Consider the following 16,516-nt stretch of genomic DNA (forward strand, 5'->3'; position numbering starts at 1 on the left):
TCACAATGCATCCTCCCCACTACCTCAGATCTTGTTTGCAGCACTAAAGCAAGATGTACTCTTACAACTTACACATATGTGTACAGTTTGGATGAAAAGAAAGAGAGACGGTCTCAGAGAAGAAGAAGAAGCAATGACACTTCTGGAGCTGGTAAAGACATAAGAATGTAACCCAATAGTTATATGCTCTCACTCTTCTAGAATAAACCTATAAAGGTTGGGGGATGGTTGGAGGGGAGTCAAGGAGGAATAAAAATCGACAACACAGATGGAACATTATGGTAAGTACATACGTTTTTTTATCTGATGTGGTCAATTTTCATTCCATCCTTGACTGATGGGACAGAGTCCCCAGCTACTTAGAAGCCTGGACGGATTCAAGGAAGGATATTTCTGAGCACCATTAAGCCAAAAGATGCTCCATCTCTGGACACCAAATCCAGCTTATAATGAGAGATAAAGATGCGAGGGGAAGCCCAAGTTGCTGCTGAACAAATATCATCCATGGAAGTTCTTGAGTGGAAAACTGAAGAGGTAGCTATCGCTCTGGTAGAATAAGCCCGTACTTTGCAAGGCTAGGAAATTCCTGCCTTGTTATAAATAAAGGAGATACAGTTAGTAAGCCATTTAGTTAAGGTGACTTTAGATACAGGTGCACCTGACTTCAAGCCAGCAAGCCAGCAAATGAAACTAACAACTGATCAGTTTTTCTGACATCTTTTGTCCTACGAAGACAGAAACGTAACTGCCTACGCACATCTAGCCAGTGTAGCAAATATTCTCCTTTGTTGGAACAGTTCAGAAAGAATACTGGAAGATTAATACATTGATTGATGTTGACTTGAGATACTACCTTGGGCAAAAAGGAAGCATTTAGTTCATAAGGGTACTCTCTCCTTATGGAAAATATGATATGGAGGTTTTGCCGGCAATGCCTGAAATTCGTATGGCAGAGGTGATGGCAACTAAAAATAAGGTCTTTCAAGACAATAAATTTAGGTCACAATCATGGGCAGACTCAAACAGTGGTAGAATCAAGGATTGCAGTACAAGATTGAGATCCCTCTGTGGTGTGGGATATTTAAAAGGAGGTTAAAGAAGAATTGTGTTGTGCAAAAAGGCTTTACATAACTTATGACAGGCTACTTTGCAGCCATCAAATCCACTGCGGAAATTAGAAATTGCTGCTAATTGGACTCTCACTGTTGAAGAACTAGGCCCTTGGTTGAAAAGCTGTGTCAAGAACTCTAGCACATGATTAATTGGTGCCGAGAACAGATCTACATGCTTTTGAATAGCCCAATATACAAATCTTTTCCACTTACTATCGTAATGATGGCTTAAGGAAAGGTAACAAGATATGCCGCACAGAGGAAGACAGCATTGACTGTCTAGCTATTACTGGAATTGGAGAAACCAAGCTGTTAGCTTGAGGCTCAGAAGATCTGATGTGTCATTCCAGTCAGATGAGACAGGAGGTCCAGAATCCAAGGTTGGTGAACTGAGGCTTCAGGAAGGGAAATCAAATCCGTCAAGGACAAAAGGGGGCAATGAGGATAACTCTGGTCTTCAACCCGGCAGCTTTCTGAAGACATTTTGGGTTTAGTGGAATTGGGAAATATGCATAATGTAAAACAGGGACCAATCATGTAGAACAGCATCCCTCAGTGACTCCCACTGTGGGAGGATCAGGGCAAAATAGCTGCTGCACTTGTTTAGGGGTGATGCAAAAAGGTTGCAACATGGCCAGCCCCATTTGTTGAAAATTTGGTCCGCCACTTTCTGACTGAAGGACCAATGACTGAAGAACCAATCCTGAGGTAACTGTAAGCACCCGCTCAGCTTGTCTGCTAGCATGCTGGACTTCCCCAGAATATGGGTTGCTAAGAGAAAGCGGAAGATATTGCCCACTGTCACACCCTTAGTGCTTCTCAACACAGGGGGTATGATGTGGTTCCTCCTTGTCAGTTGATATACCAAACCACTGACATATTGTCTGTTTGAATTGCAATCGTCCCTGATGGGAGAGCATCCAGAAAGTCTTGCAAAGCCAAAAGTACTGCTCTCAAGTCCAGAATGTTGATATGCAAATTGGCCTCTTTGGGAGACCACATGCCTTGGACTTCCTTTCCCAGGTAATGCCCCCCCAGCTGGGAAGCATCCATGGTCACTATGGCCTTGGGCTGTGAGGGGAAAAATGGACAACCCTGAAGTAGCTGATCCGATCGGAACTACTACATCAGACTTTTCTTGCATGAGTTTGCAATTTATATTGGGGATGACAAGGGTAGTTGAACAGACCATTTAGATGCCAGCATCCACTGGAGAGTTCTCATGTGAAACCAGGCTAGTGGAACAAGGGTAATTGCTGCTGCCATTGATTCTAGAGCTTGTAGTACTAGGCGAGCCAATACTGTGCTACTGCAAAGTATCTTGTTGAGTTGTGACCTAAAAATTTGAATTCTGGAAAGTGGAAACGAGGCTATTGTTGACCTTGTGTCTAGTAGAGTTCCTATGAATTCTAGAATTTGAATAGGTTCTACATTTAACTTCTTGAAATTTATGCTTATTCCTAATCTTGTGCAAGCATGGATGGCCTCTTCTTTTGCTATACTGAGCTGATGTCTGGTCAGAGCAGTAATGAGCCAGTCGTCAAAGTATGAAAACACATGGAATCCTTGCAGTCTCAAGTGAGCTGCTATCACTGCCACACATTTAGTGAACACTCTGGGGGCTGTGGCGAGACCAAAGGGCAGTGCTCTGAAATGATAATGACTGACTCCTAGCCGGAGGACTAAGACTCTCCTGAATCACCTGTTTATTTTTATGTGATAGTACGGAATCACCTGTTTATTTTTATGTGATAGTACAGATCCTGAAGATCTACTGAGCACATTCAGTCATCCTTTTCCAGAAACAGAAGAATGGACTGAACTGTGACTATCCAGAACCTTGTCTTTTGAACAAATCTGTTTAGACTGCTGAGATCCAAAACTGGTCTCCAAGTCCCCTGTTTTCTTGCATAAGTTCTGGATCCTTTCTGGTCTGGGGGACCTCTTGGATGACTCTTTTGTCTAGCAGCTTTTGTACTTGCCCAACTGCTTGATCCTTCTGATTGGGTGGAACATCGGGGAGTTTCCTGGAAATCAGAGAAGAAAGGAAAAATGGAATTGTATATCTTCTGGATATGATCCTCTGCACCCAAGTATATTTCGTTATCTCTATCCAGGCTCTCTGCTGAAGGGATAAATGACCTCTGATTGTCTCCAGAGGGGGACAACTGGGCCTTCGTTCAGGAAAGCTGGAAGGGTTTGCCAAAGAAAAGCCCTCTAGACCCCTGACGTTGTGGGCCTCCTCTGCAGGGAGGGTGATGTCTACCATTTGAGTTTCCCCTTCTGCCTCTGGAGGAACACCCTTCACAAGTGTCTTGGAAAGATCCTTGTGATTTCTTGAACAATATTCGTCCACCTCTCCAATGACTGTTCGAGAAGGATCTTTGGGAGGGTGGAAAAATGCATGCCCACAGCAGAAAGTGTCTTTCTATCCTCCTCACACCTGAACAATGTATCTTTTACTTTGGGGCCAAAAAGAGACATGCCATCAAAAGTAGCACTGATGAACGCAGACTTAAAAGGCTCTGCGGAGTTGCAGAAGTGCATCCAGGCATGTCTCCTGATGGCTATGTCTGAACCTACAGCCCCTGAGGTTCCTTCTGCCACACTGGAAATAAGCCTCATGGGTGAGTTTGATATCGACTGAAGGATCACCAGCTGTGAGGTGACTGAGTCTTTCACCTCCTCAGACACGGTTCCTGAAAGGGTATCCAAGAGTTCCTTTATTAGATCCCTTTGTAATCTGGTGAAATGTGCAGGTAGTTCAGGGACCTCAAGGTGAAGGTCCCTGAAGTGTAGACATGCTTCCAAACCTGTCCACGGCCCACGACTCCTTGTTGGGGGGATGAACACAGGAACTTTCGTCGGCTAGTTCCTTCCTGGTGACTACCAGGGGGCACCCTTGTACCAGAACTTTTTGTCTTCCAAAGAGGTCATAATTTTATCAGGCTTCCTTTGTATAGGCTAAATGGAGTCAGGTTCCTTCCATGCCCACTGCAAGACCAAATTGAAAAGTTTGTTGGCAGGTGGAATCACCCAAGACATAGATGGGCCGGTATCAAATGTCTCCCAGAACACAGATTCCACTGACAAAGGATTGCTGGGTTTCCAGCCACCTCTCTGTTTTAGGATTTCAAGGATGTCTCTGAATGAGACACCTGCAGGAGGTGACTGTGGGGATCCTTCATCCTCCTCAAAATCTGTCTCTTCAGTGACATATTCAGGGAATCTAGATCCTCTTACATGCCCTCTTCCGATGGACCTTTTCAGTGGGATAATCTGGGGAGTTATCAGACCAGGTCAGAATACCCATTTGGGTCTCCTGAGGTTTTGGTACTGGCTGCCTCTGTGGGCACTGAGACTCCTAACGCAGAGTAGGGGAGGATATGGAACCTGAGGGAATAGGACTCATCTGTGTCACGGAAACCTACAGGGCTCGCTCCAAGGTCCTAAAGGCTAACTTTCCCAGAGAGGGATAGATACATGGGTCTGAAAGGAGGCCTTTCTGATCCCTAGTCTCACCCTGCTCTGAGGAAAGCCACCCCAAGGCAGAAGTCACAGCCGAAATGATATTTGCCAAAGCTCTGAGGTGCAGAGACAGCTCTGAAACCCTTGGAGTTGACTGAAATACCTTGGATCCAACAGGGCAAAAAAGAATCCACAAGCTCTCCATATCTGATAGCATGGAGGAGCTCAGAACAAACTTCTGATCCGAGGATACAGTGATCATCGGACCTGAAGAAGATGGGCCTGGAAGACTCAGATCCAAGGGCTCCAAACCCACAGAGGGAGTCAGAGGAGGAAGAGTCAAAGATGGAGTCTTAGATACAAGGGCTTCCTGACCCAAAAGGATAGGAGCTGAATCAACAACTGCGAGACTGTGTGCGGATAGCATCTGTCTCACTACCCTCTCCACATCTTCTACCCTGAAGCCCCTAGAGGAGCGAGAGGACTGCCTGGAGGGAGAGTCCGGTCTATAAAGAAAAGGAGAAGGTACCCTTGACAGGACAGGGTCCACAGATGGGAAGTACTTTGTCACAGGCAGTGTGTCCAATACTGTGGAAGTTTGAAGGTCTCAGGAGAGAATGAATCCTTTGTTTTCAGAGACCTCAGATCCAAAGAAGCCATCTGATCTGAAGAGGTACGTTTTACTTTTGTCTGATTCGAGGGGGTCAGCTCTGACAACTTAATTTTCTTCTTTCTGGACCATCCATAGAAACTGTTGGATCTGAAGAATGACTTTTTGAAGCTTTCTTCGAGGTCTTTGATGAAACTGAAGAAGAGCTCAGAGATGATTTAGGCAACTTTTTGGAGGTTTCTTGAGAAATGGCATCACCAAAAGAAGATGGTAAAAGGTCATTCAAGATTAAATTATTTTTGTGCTCTAATCCTCAGGGATTAAAGGCATGGCAGGATTGCACAACTCTCTTGCAGGAGAAGGGGGCCAAGGCAGCAGACACAAACAGTGTGTCCGTCACAAAAGGGAATCTTTTGCCCGCATTTTCCATACTTCTTAAACCCCGCTGGTGTTTTCTCTTTTTCAACCATGATAACCACAACAACAATAATGCTGAACAGGAAAGACTGCAAATTACTCTACAGAAAGGCTTAACAACAACAATGAGAAAAAGGAAGAAAACCTTATTATACCATGACCCCCCATTAATATTCCAAAATGTGTACGCTGATTGGCCAGCATGCACGTTGTAAATCGACTTATACTAATGGAAAAAGGTCCGGTCGCCCAGACTTTTTCCATTAGTATAAGTCTCTTTTAAAACACCGTCTCGCTGTGTTAAAAGAGTTTAACACAGCGAGACAGGTTTAAAAAAAGCAACGGAGATCTCTGTTGCTTTTTTTAAAGCTGTCTCGCTATGTTAAATGGGTTTAACATAGCGAGAAAGCTTTAAAATGAGCAACGGAGATCTCCCGGACCCCGTTGCTTATTTTAAAGCTGTCTCGCTATGTTAAACCCATTTAACATAGCGAAACAGTAAAAAGCAACGGAGATCTTGCTTTCTCTGTTGCTTTTGGCCACAGCTCTGATGTACTGCGTAGGCATGCGCAGTACATCAGAACTGCCGCGGATACCAGACAGCTGCGGAAGGGCAGCAAAGAGACATTATACAATGCCATTATTTAAGAAAAGTAATTATTTCTTTACTTAAATAATGTCATAGTATAATAGCAATAACCCACTTCTGGGTGTGGGTAATGCAGGATTTACCCACGGTTGTCTTTGTTTGTTCGCCCTCGGGACCAAACCACGCCAACCGTGGGTAAATCCTGCATTACCCACACCCAGGTGTGGGTTACTGCTATAATATTTCAAATGTTTCTGTGCTCTTCTTTTTCTTTTTACTCTTCCTCTGTTTCCTGTACCATGACCAAGCCATGATCACTTTTCCTTTCCTCCTCTACAGCCTGCCTTAATTCTCAAAGCTCTGCAAACTGCTTCTTTCTCTCTTTCTTCAATCTCCGGGTGTTACATATCTATCTCTAGTCTCTCATTCCACCTAGGTTCTGAGATTATCTTTGAATGGATGAGCTTTTTACTGCATACTCTACAATTATGGCCACTACCACATTGTTTTCCAGTTTCAGTGAATTGAGCTTCAACTGTACAAGGTTGCTGTCATATCCTTCCTGAATATATTGGCATACAAAATTCCCTTGGCTTTGCACTCCTTAGTCATCTGCAACACGGACATCTTTCTGTAGTCCACAAAGTTCATTTCTAACTGATCCTCAAGTATCCTAACTAGAAAATAAAATAACTGCTGTAAAAGATATACTACTGAATATTAGCCTTGTGGCTGCCAAGCGTATATAAAGTGACCAAAACTAGTTTACAGGCTAATACAAGCCCAATTTAGAATATTCAGATGCACTCTACCAATTAGTAAGACAGGCAGACTATGACTTTTAAGTCCCACACCACTGCTATCCATATTAAAGTAGCAAAGGAAACAGCAAAATGGGTACGAGATTCACCACTGGTACTCTTTTACATACAAAGTGCAACTGCCCTTAAGAGTACGGTAAGTAAAAAAAAAAAAGTGTATGCTAAATGTGCATATGATCGTAGGTAACAGCCAAGCTCTGCCACACACAAATGAGCTTTACATTGTACAGCTCCAGTTCAGCATGTCAATCACTGGTTCCCCAGGATGTCATCCTCTCAGAATGAGCCTGGCATTTTCTGGTGCAGTTTTACTATCAGCAATTAAAAACTGACCAGACTTTTAGAAGGGGGGAGGGGTAAATGGCAACTGTTTTCTAAGTCACTGAAATGTTGTTACCAGTCAGTCAAAACTAACAAAACAATAGCAGGCCTGTTTACCTTTAAAACAAGCTAACAGTTAAATATTTAAATGGTAGCAATTAGCCCTGAGCATACACCTTTCAATGGGTGGATATAACAAAGTTGTACATTCACTGGTAAAAATGCATACACCTTATGTTAATAAGTAAAACATGTCACAATAATTCAAAATTAGGGAATACAATTGTTTACTTGAAATAAAGCACTTTATTTTCAATTAAATATGCAAACAGTACAGATAATAAAGAAGGAAACAAAATTATACAATTACATCTCATTATATTCAAAAATGAGCATGCTGATTGGACAGCCCAATCAGCATGTCTGTTTTACTGGAACATGCTGAGGGACTGCACAAAATAAAGAAAAATCAGGTACATTCTCAAAAATACAGAAACAGAAACGGATATGATTTTTCTTCTGTTTCTGGGTTGTTCCTTACAAAATGTTGACAGGAAAAAAAACAACAGAGATTCTGATGTACTGTTCGAGCATGGAGATGCAACTCCCATACTCATGCTGAGTATGTCAGTAAAGAAGGATAAACACTGAGGAACACTTAAAGAGAAGGTTGTGAATCACCAGAAAGATCATCCGTGTGTGTGTTTGGGGGGGGGGGTATAAAGAGAAACAGAAGTCTGCATACCCTAATGAGATATGCAGAAGATGACAAACAGAAACGAATAGGGAGGTGAAACAGTTTAGCTGCAAAACACGAGTAAGCTAAATGTGTCATCTGTTTCATTCAGAGATTACTTCTATGCTCAAGTGTCTTGAAAGATCATTTACTTGTAGAGAGTAATTATAAGGCCCGAAGGGAAATATATTGCTATGTTTTAAAACAGATTATTTTTTCTTGAATTACACAGAATTAGTCCTCCACCTTGTTTTATACAATTCTGAAAATAAAACAATGTGACATAGATAAGTGGCCTGCTATAGACATCCATCAAAATAGTTTTCAAGAAAGTTCAGTAATTATTATCATCAGTTTTGGGTAATTCACACATTCAAAACTTTAAGAAAAATCTTGTGGATTTTTTCAGTGCTATGAAAAACCTTTCAAATCTTAATATTCACACGTTATTATTACTCTAATGCCTCCAACATGAAACATCAGTTCTTTAAGTTATCATTTCCAAACCTTAAAGTAAGAGTGTCAAGTTTCAAGACTACAATGGAGCATTAAGATGCAATATATACAACAGCAGAACTGTGCAGTGCTACTTAAAACTCTGTATAAAAATACGCCACACTTAAATTTTAACTTGCATAATTATATATAGCACATACAGGAGAATAAAACTGCTCACCTCTGCATGCACAGCAATAATACTGACTAATGCTTCTTTCAGATAGTTTCGGACACCTGTTAAGAAAAAGAGTAACAGCAGTTATGCACTGAACATGTGCTGACTGTGGTCCCTTTAATTTCTTAGTACCTGGTGGTTCTTTTTATCTGATTTTACTACTACAAGGTTATTTACTAAATTCCACAGCAAGTGGTTTATGTAACCCATAAATTTCACAAAATCTAGCAGCTATGTTTCTTTAAAGTGGTTAACTGTCAAATTGTGCACATTTCATAGCTAAAAATTAGTCCACTTATTCAATCTGAAAATTGCTACCTGTCTGTAATGATCTTGCAAAAAATTTCACTGGCATAAAATACAATCAGATTACATAGTGGTGTATGGATCCTTTACCATTATTCTTTTACTTATTTTGGAAGTGAGTAGTAGCACCCCCCCCCCGTTTCTCTCCTAGGTTCAAGTACCATCTCAATGCAGTGTTTTCACTAGTGGTTACAGCCATCCTTCTTTCTTCCATATACTCTCCACACCTCTGCAATCCCACAGCAGTGAATATTCCTACCCCCTCAAAAAATATTCTTTCTTGCATTCAGTGCCTCTCCTCATTTTCACTTTTATGCAAGTTATACACAATGTCTAGCTATACCCTTTTATCTCTCACAAAGTCTGGACCAGTGCCTGGTTATTATATGTACTGTCTTACTGAAAGTTTAAAGAGGGAGAGGGGGAATGGATGAAAGGTCTGGAACAGCAATCATTTAAAGAAGTTATGTAATACAAATTTTGGGCATAGCCTGGCCTTTAAAATGGTGACAGAATAACCCAGTAGCTCTCCTGGCATAATTTAATTCTGTGACAAACACTTCGGATTTTTTAAACAGTTGTATATTTTCAACCATAGAATAAAAGGAATATGAAGTGGATATAAATATTTTCAAGGAAGGTTTTCAGGGTGACAAATTCATCATACTTTTTAAAAACTGTCCGCTGTTAAAACAGTTGCGACCAGTTACTGAAAATCTTAAGTCAGAAAGAAGCATCAAATAAGTTAGGTAAAGTCTGAGTTAATGGAACTTAAAAAGAAGTGGTCATCCTGAAAAAAAAAAAAAAAAAAAAACTTCTTAAAGACATGGAAACTGAAATTTCTCTTTCGTCCTCGACTCTCTCTCCCGCTCTCTAACCCTCCTCTGCTCTGCTACCACAGGCTTAGAAGTGGGAGTTTGAGTCCCAGCCTGGGAGGGAGGGGAGGCCAGAGGCAGAGAAGCAGGAGAGGCAGTCACGGCAGCCACCATGACTGAAGCCGAGGAAGGATCAGTGGCAGGAAGAAGCCCCTTGAGGGCCAACTTGGCCTTTCTGTCCTTCAAAGTTCAGGGATTGAACCCCGCACAAATGGAAGTCAGCATTGAGGTGGGCCACACCTAAACACAATACACACAGAGCGTGGCCATCCGCTGGGGAATGCGTATGGCTACACTCTGTGCATCACTTAAAAATAAGCTTTTTAGCAATATCTAAGAAGAAAGAAAGGAAACAAACAATGACTGTCTTCCTAAAAATTTAACCCAAATCCACTCACCACACTAGGCAGACTAGAAAGGTGGGGAGGGGCACCACAGACAAACTACACTAACTAACAACTACTATAAGCCTACACACAACACCAAAGTGATGGGAGTGGAGAAAGGGTACCTACACGAATCTAAAATGGCTTATTTGACAAAAAAGTTCTTGAAGACTTACAATCAAAAAAACACCCTGCTAGCTGGAGCTCTAGAGACACGATGTCTCACAAATCACGGCAAACGAGATCTAGGGATGAAAGGCAAGTGAGGTGTATTATGGGTAAGGGGAGGAGTCTGGAGCTCGGAGCTGATGCTAGTAATGTTTGCCGGCTCAGATCCGATACGGATCCGTATTCCCACAGGTTGAAGATCAAATGAAGTAAACTACTTCAGATCTGAAATTAACAAATTGCATAAGAAATTATCAAACAATGAAACAGTCAATCTTGAGAATAAACAGATGGCAGAACAAACCTGATAACATAAGACACGGAAAGCATTTGCCTTCCATTAAAAAAAAAAAAGTCACTGTAACTTATGCTCTTAAGAAGAAAATTCAGCCGTGTTAAGGATTCCTTGACTATTTACCTTACAGTATGATTAGGTCTTTCATCATAAAATAGACTTCTCTCTTGCTGTTTTAACTGGAATTTGGTCGGATCATAGACGTTCCTTAAAGACTGTATAAGATGTTAAAGACTTGATATAAAAAAACTGCCTTCAACGTAAAAATGCTTCATGGAATGAAGAATTGAAAAAGCTGGAAACAGAACTTACAGAAGTGGAATGGGAAGACAACAGAAAAACAGAGAAAACTCAGATACCACTGACAGACAGCTTGGTGGGAAAAGAATAAGACAAACCTTTGAATAAAACAAAACATATAATGGGAAAAATGGTGCTTTCCTGAACCATTTAAAGACTTAGAAATTACTTTTTGCAGCAAGGAGCAAAACCTAAACCATTAATAGAATAAAAAAAAAATTTCCAATTTAAACTCTAAAGAGATGGTACAGCACAGATATGACTTCAAGCAACTGCAAAAGAAGACATAATTCTGCAGAGAAGGCAAATCAGAAGGACTTATCATATGTTTTTTTTTTCTAAACACTTGGAGGATTTTGATGAGTAGTGTTGGGCAGCAGAACACTTGTCAAAACTACTTATTCCAAAGAAAAGAAACAACAGATGGGGAAAAACAGAAAAGAGATTATAAATGCTCAGGACTGAGCTATCTTATTTTGTATACATGTATGTGAGTGAAATCTGTGATTGCTTCTGAACATAATATAGTGATAATAATATTACATCCAGCAATTCCAAACTATAAACTTAAAAGAGTGTTCAATACCAGTGTTACAAATATGCTTATATAAAGCATTCCTACAGTCACATCTGCTTATTTCATGCAAGTGTTCCCTGATACGATTCTTCAGCATTTGATTTGTCTTACCAACATAGTAACATCCACATTGATCACAAACAGCCAAAAAGACCAGGCTGCTACTACTGCAGTCGGCATAGAAATTGAATTTAAAAGTATGTCCAGTAACAGGATGTAAAAAGGTATAATCAGTTTGAATGTGCTTATCCATCTCCATGGATGTGTCCCTTTCCTAACCGAAATAGAGGGTCTGTTACTAACTAGAGGTTTGTAGCACAGCAGTTTCTTAATGGAACTGTTATTCCTCTAGCAAAAGTGTGGTACTTCACCAAGAAAGTCCCTGCATATTGGGAGTCCATATATGTTCTAGACATAGATTTTTCCCATATATCTCAAATTATGTGCATTTTGCGGATGAAGTGTTCTTTAGATTGGCTCAGTAGAGACCCTGAATGAATTTGTGGACTATTTACACCAGACCACTGACTTTAAGCATTCCCAAATCTCGATAGATTTTCTTGATGTTTGTGTCTTGAATGCCCCTAATGGTTTTGATACTCGGCTCTATAGAAAACTATGCAAGAAAGTTAACACACTGCACTACCAGAGTATGCATCCTAGGTATGTAAAGCGTAATGTCCTGATAGGGCAATTTTATAGACATGCACGACTGAATAGAAATGATGAGAATACGCTTTCTTCTTTTGACTCCCTGAGTGAGGACGTTCGCTATAGGAGGTGGTCTGAATATGAGCTAAAGATGGCGTGTGAAAAGGTTCTGTCACATAAAAATGATTCGGCTAGACCCTATTTTTCTAACTACAGTATTGACACTGTGGTAAGACAGACTAATAACAGAAATTATTTCAGAATGTGTGTTATCTATTCAAATGACATTCAACCTATCTGTGATATCATTAGGAAGGACTGGAATATTCTGACTACTGATGCCAGATGCAGGGACTTCCTTGTTGAAGTTCCACACTTTTGCTATAGGAATAACAGTTCCATTAAGAAACTGCTGTGCTATAAACCTCCAGTTAGTAACGGACCCTGTATTTCAGTTAGGAAAGGGACACATCCATGCAGATTATGTAACATGTGTAAGCACATTCAAACTGATTATACCTTTTTACATCATGTTACTAGACGTGCTTTTAAATTCAATTTCTATGTAGTAGCAACCTGGTCTGTTTGGCTGTTTGTGATCAATGTGGATGTTACTATGTTGGTAAAATGAATCGTATCAGGGAACACTTACATGGAATAAGCAGATGTGACAGTAGGAATGCTTTATATAAGCATATTTGTAACACTGGTATTGAATACTCTTTTAAGTTTTTACTTTTGGAATTATTGAATGTAGGAGCCAGATGAGGTGATATTAAAATAAAAACAGAATGCTTAGAAGTTAAATGAATGTTAATTTTACAATCTGACAAAGGGAAAGGATTAAATGAGCATATACCTTTAAAACCCTTGCTGAGGGTAACTTGACCAGGTGATTTTGAACTTTCCTGACTGTATTTAAGCACTGTTTGTTAGTTTTTAGATCTGATGAAGCACATTTGGTGTGAAAGCGCTCATCTGTTATATACTTTTTACTGCTTTTATTTTTTAGATTAAACGCGTTTTATACAGTGCTGTGTTAGCTGGTTCTTTTGCTAGGATCTGAAAACAGCCTCTAGCTTCAGAATATCACATATAAAACAATACAGGAATTTACATAAAGGTCAGTAGAATATTACAAAAAACATTACAACACAAATCTGTATGTTAAAAATAACTCAAAAGAAAAAGCAGCCTGAAAAAGTAAAAGCAGTTCTGCAACAGGAAACCAGCATGAAAATAATAATAGATCACCAAGAAATGTCTGACAAGGAGGGAAAACATTGGTTGCAACCATAACCAGTGGGATGCATTTTTTTTTTTAAAGGAATGACATCTGATAAATATAATCCAAAAAGGCTCGCAAACATACTGTAACAATAAAACAAAAACAATACAATTTAGGTGAGCTACACACAGAGGGAAACAGCATAAAACATAGCCTCAATGTGGGTAGCCTTAAAGCAAAGAACAACAGGTTACTGCTGTACGTGCAAAAACAAAGTGAAAGTATCCCAAGGCTAAACAATTTCCCTCACCAAAACCCATAGGCTTAGGGGCCATTTCCTTACAGTGAAGGTTAAAACTGCCATTGGTTCCTGTTTTTCATCAATGATATTAGAGCAACAAAAATACAACTGAACTATGAAGACACACTGTAAGAAGGTGATAATGTGTTGCTTACTGGGGTAAACCTAACAGTATACTTATAGGTAAACGGAAATTACTATTTTATGAAAATCTTGTTTTTTCTTATAGTACATCATCAAAGGATGTGGCATTAGCCTAGTCAGAAGCATCATGGCATCTCAGCTGTTAACTTCAGTAAAGAGTGCCAATACACACTTGGTTTTAATTCAATGTATTTTACAAAGATTTTCAAATACACCTGTAAACGCTAGAGCTTACTCATATAACCAGTAAGCTACTTGTCAGATGATATACTAGGTTACAACAACAAAACATGTGCAACACTATTATACAGAGAGAAAGATATGTTTAAATATTTTTTACACTAAAAGAACAGAAAAACAAAAAAACAAACAAAAAATTACACTAAACTACTAAAACATTTTAAAAACACCTGTTTTGGAAAATAAAAGCAAAGAAAAAGCCTAGGCTATTCACAAAACATTTTTAATATATATATATATATATATATATATATATATATATATATATATATATATATATATATATATATATATTTGCATATACATACAAATGTATACTGTGTGGTAAGTAAGGGGTGACAAGTAATGTATAATGTGTAAATAATGCAGGAGATACTATGAAAGAGCAAGCTAGGAATTCCACATTTTGGAACAACTCTCCAACTCTGTTATGCCACAATCTATTTCAGCTGTCAAGAGTAAAAGCCCAGAGAAGAAAAAGTATAGTAGGCATCAGGATTCAAAGAGTGCAAATGCTCCATCCAAGTTTATGAGTCACATAAGACTCTTGTAGCAACCTTAACAGCCACTACCATCCACAGAGTTCACTAGGCAATTAAGGAACTGAATAAATTGCCAGATCTTCGTCTGTATATATATTCCCAACCAAAGGGTTAAAAGGTCTCACAGACAAGCCATTTAGTAAAAACTGTAAGAAAAAATCCAGTCAAGCTAGAGTTTTCACTGTGTGATACCTTAAACTTCCTGTAATTGAGGCTCATAGGATACATGCAAATGACCCTTTGAGGACATCAAGTGTTTGAGATAAATAGACTGCTCTGGCCTTTTGTCCAGAGCTAGTGGGGTTTGACTTTATTGGCCTGAGTGTAATCATAAAGACTTAAAAAGTCATGGACATTCAGAAGTCATTTAGCTGAAACACTTGACGTCTTTAAGGAGTCATTTGCATACATCCCATGGGCCTGCATTATATATGTATCACACACATACTCACTCACATATGCACACACGCATGCATGCCTGGGGACAATTTATATTCACCAATTCACCTATTGCAGCTCTTTCGAGAAAAGTGCAAGTACCTGTACAATATTCACTCAAATACATGCAGGACATGGAGGGTCTACACAGAAGGCACACCAACAGAGAATCAAGTTAGAAAACCTTTCATTGTTAGAAAACAATACTATTCTCTGTGCCACTGTACAGAAAATGTTACAGAGGTACAAAATGCAGCATTCAAGTTAGTGTTTCGTAAGATTCATAAGTTTATACACTTTGTTTTCTGTTTGTTTACTGGAAATTGCATCTATAAGTGAATGGCAACGGGCTGACCAGATGGGATGAAGTTAGCAGTTGCTGTTGGCTTGCCCATCCGAGGGGTGACAGGGTTAGGTTTTTCCTCATCACAAGGGTGACACCTAGCAGGAGTATTACATGTTACCACTGGAGTTTGAGCCAGCAGAGCCTGCACTGTCATGTACTGAGAACAAGAGAAGCCAAGTGGAAACCAGTGTGGGAGAACTCATTAGGGACAGCAATATAAGGCTTGGGGAGGACTCCCAAAGGGAAGGGGGCAATACCACCTGCTAGGACCAGCAACCTGGCCCATTCTCTACCGGCTAACTCTCATTGGGAAACAGATGGGATGACTGGGATTCCCAGACAGGAAAAATGGACTGTAAGGCTCTCTCCCAGCAAGGATAAGCCCAAAACAAGTGACTGCTAATGCCATTCATGTATGTTCAACTCTTACTGAACTGTGTAAATACTTTGCAGCAAGACAGATCAACTTGGCTAACTATGCATCAAAAATATACTGTGTTAATCAACATCTGCACAGGTACAAAATCACAAACAAATGCAATATGTATTCATAGGACTCGGGGAGAATACAACAGATGGTTGTGTTATGTGCTAAGGATATACAATATGCAGTCTGGTCAGATGCACAGTAGAATTCATCTAGATGTTATGGAGTGGGGGGACTTACCCATCCCTATGAAGTAGTGTAGCACTACTATGAACCCCTTAGGCCACAAGGGATTCTGGGAGTCATGTGTCAAGTGTCTTAGACTGTGCAACACACTGGTTTACTCATGTATTAGAATTCCTGAATGTTTGCCTACAGTCTTTGCTGTTATCAACTTTATACAGAGATCAGTCTTGTTAATCCAAATAATCTTTTGGATCTTTTCATCTCTTTTACTTGATTTATGTATAAATTTGTTACCGTACTGATTTTATTGTATGTTGTTTCAACTATTCCATGTACTTGAAATGTGTTTTCATGTTTTT

At 39.9% G+C, this 16,516-nt stretch overlaps 1 protein-coding gene across 2 annotated transcripts in view; it reads right to left on the bottom strand.

Moving 5' to 3' along the window:
* Nucleotides 1-16,516, bottom strand: part of EXOC2 (exocyst complex component 2) — a 2,261,550-nt gene that overhangs the window by 174,592 nt on the left and 2,070,442 nt on the right. For both annotated transcript variants that reach the window (XM_044065154.1, XM_044065156.1), the window contains exon 24: nt 8,751-8,806. In XM_044065154.1, the coding sequence (XP_043921089.1) occupies nt 8,751-8,806 (56 nt within the window). The remainder of the gene's footprint in view (nt 1-8,750; nt 8,807-16,516) is intronic.

The sequence above is a fragment of the Protopterus annectens genome, chromosome 3.part0 (genome assembly GCF_019279795.1).
Source record: "Protopterus annectens isolate FY-2018-M chromosome 3.part0, PAN1.0, whole genome shotgun sequence".
Classification (NCBI taxonomy): Eukaryota; Metazoa; Chordata; order Ceratodontiformes; family Protopteridae; genus Protopterus; species Protopterus annectens.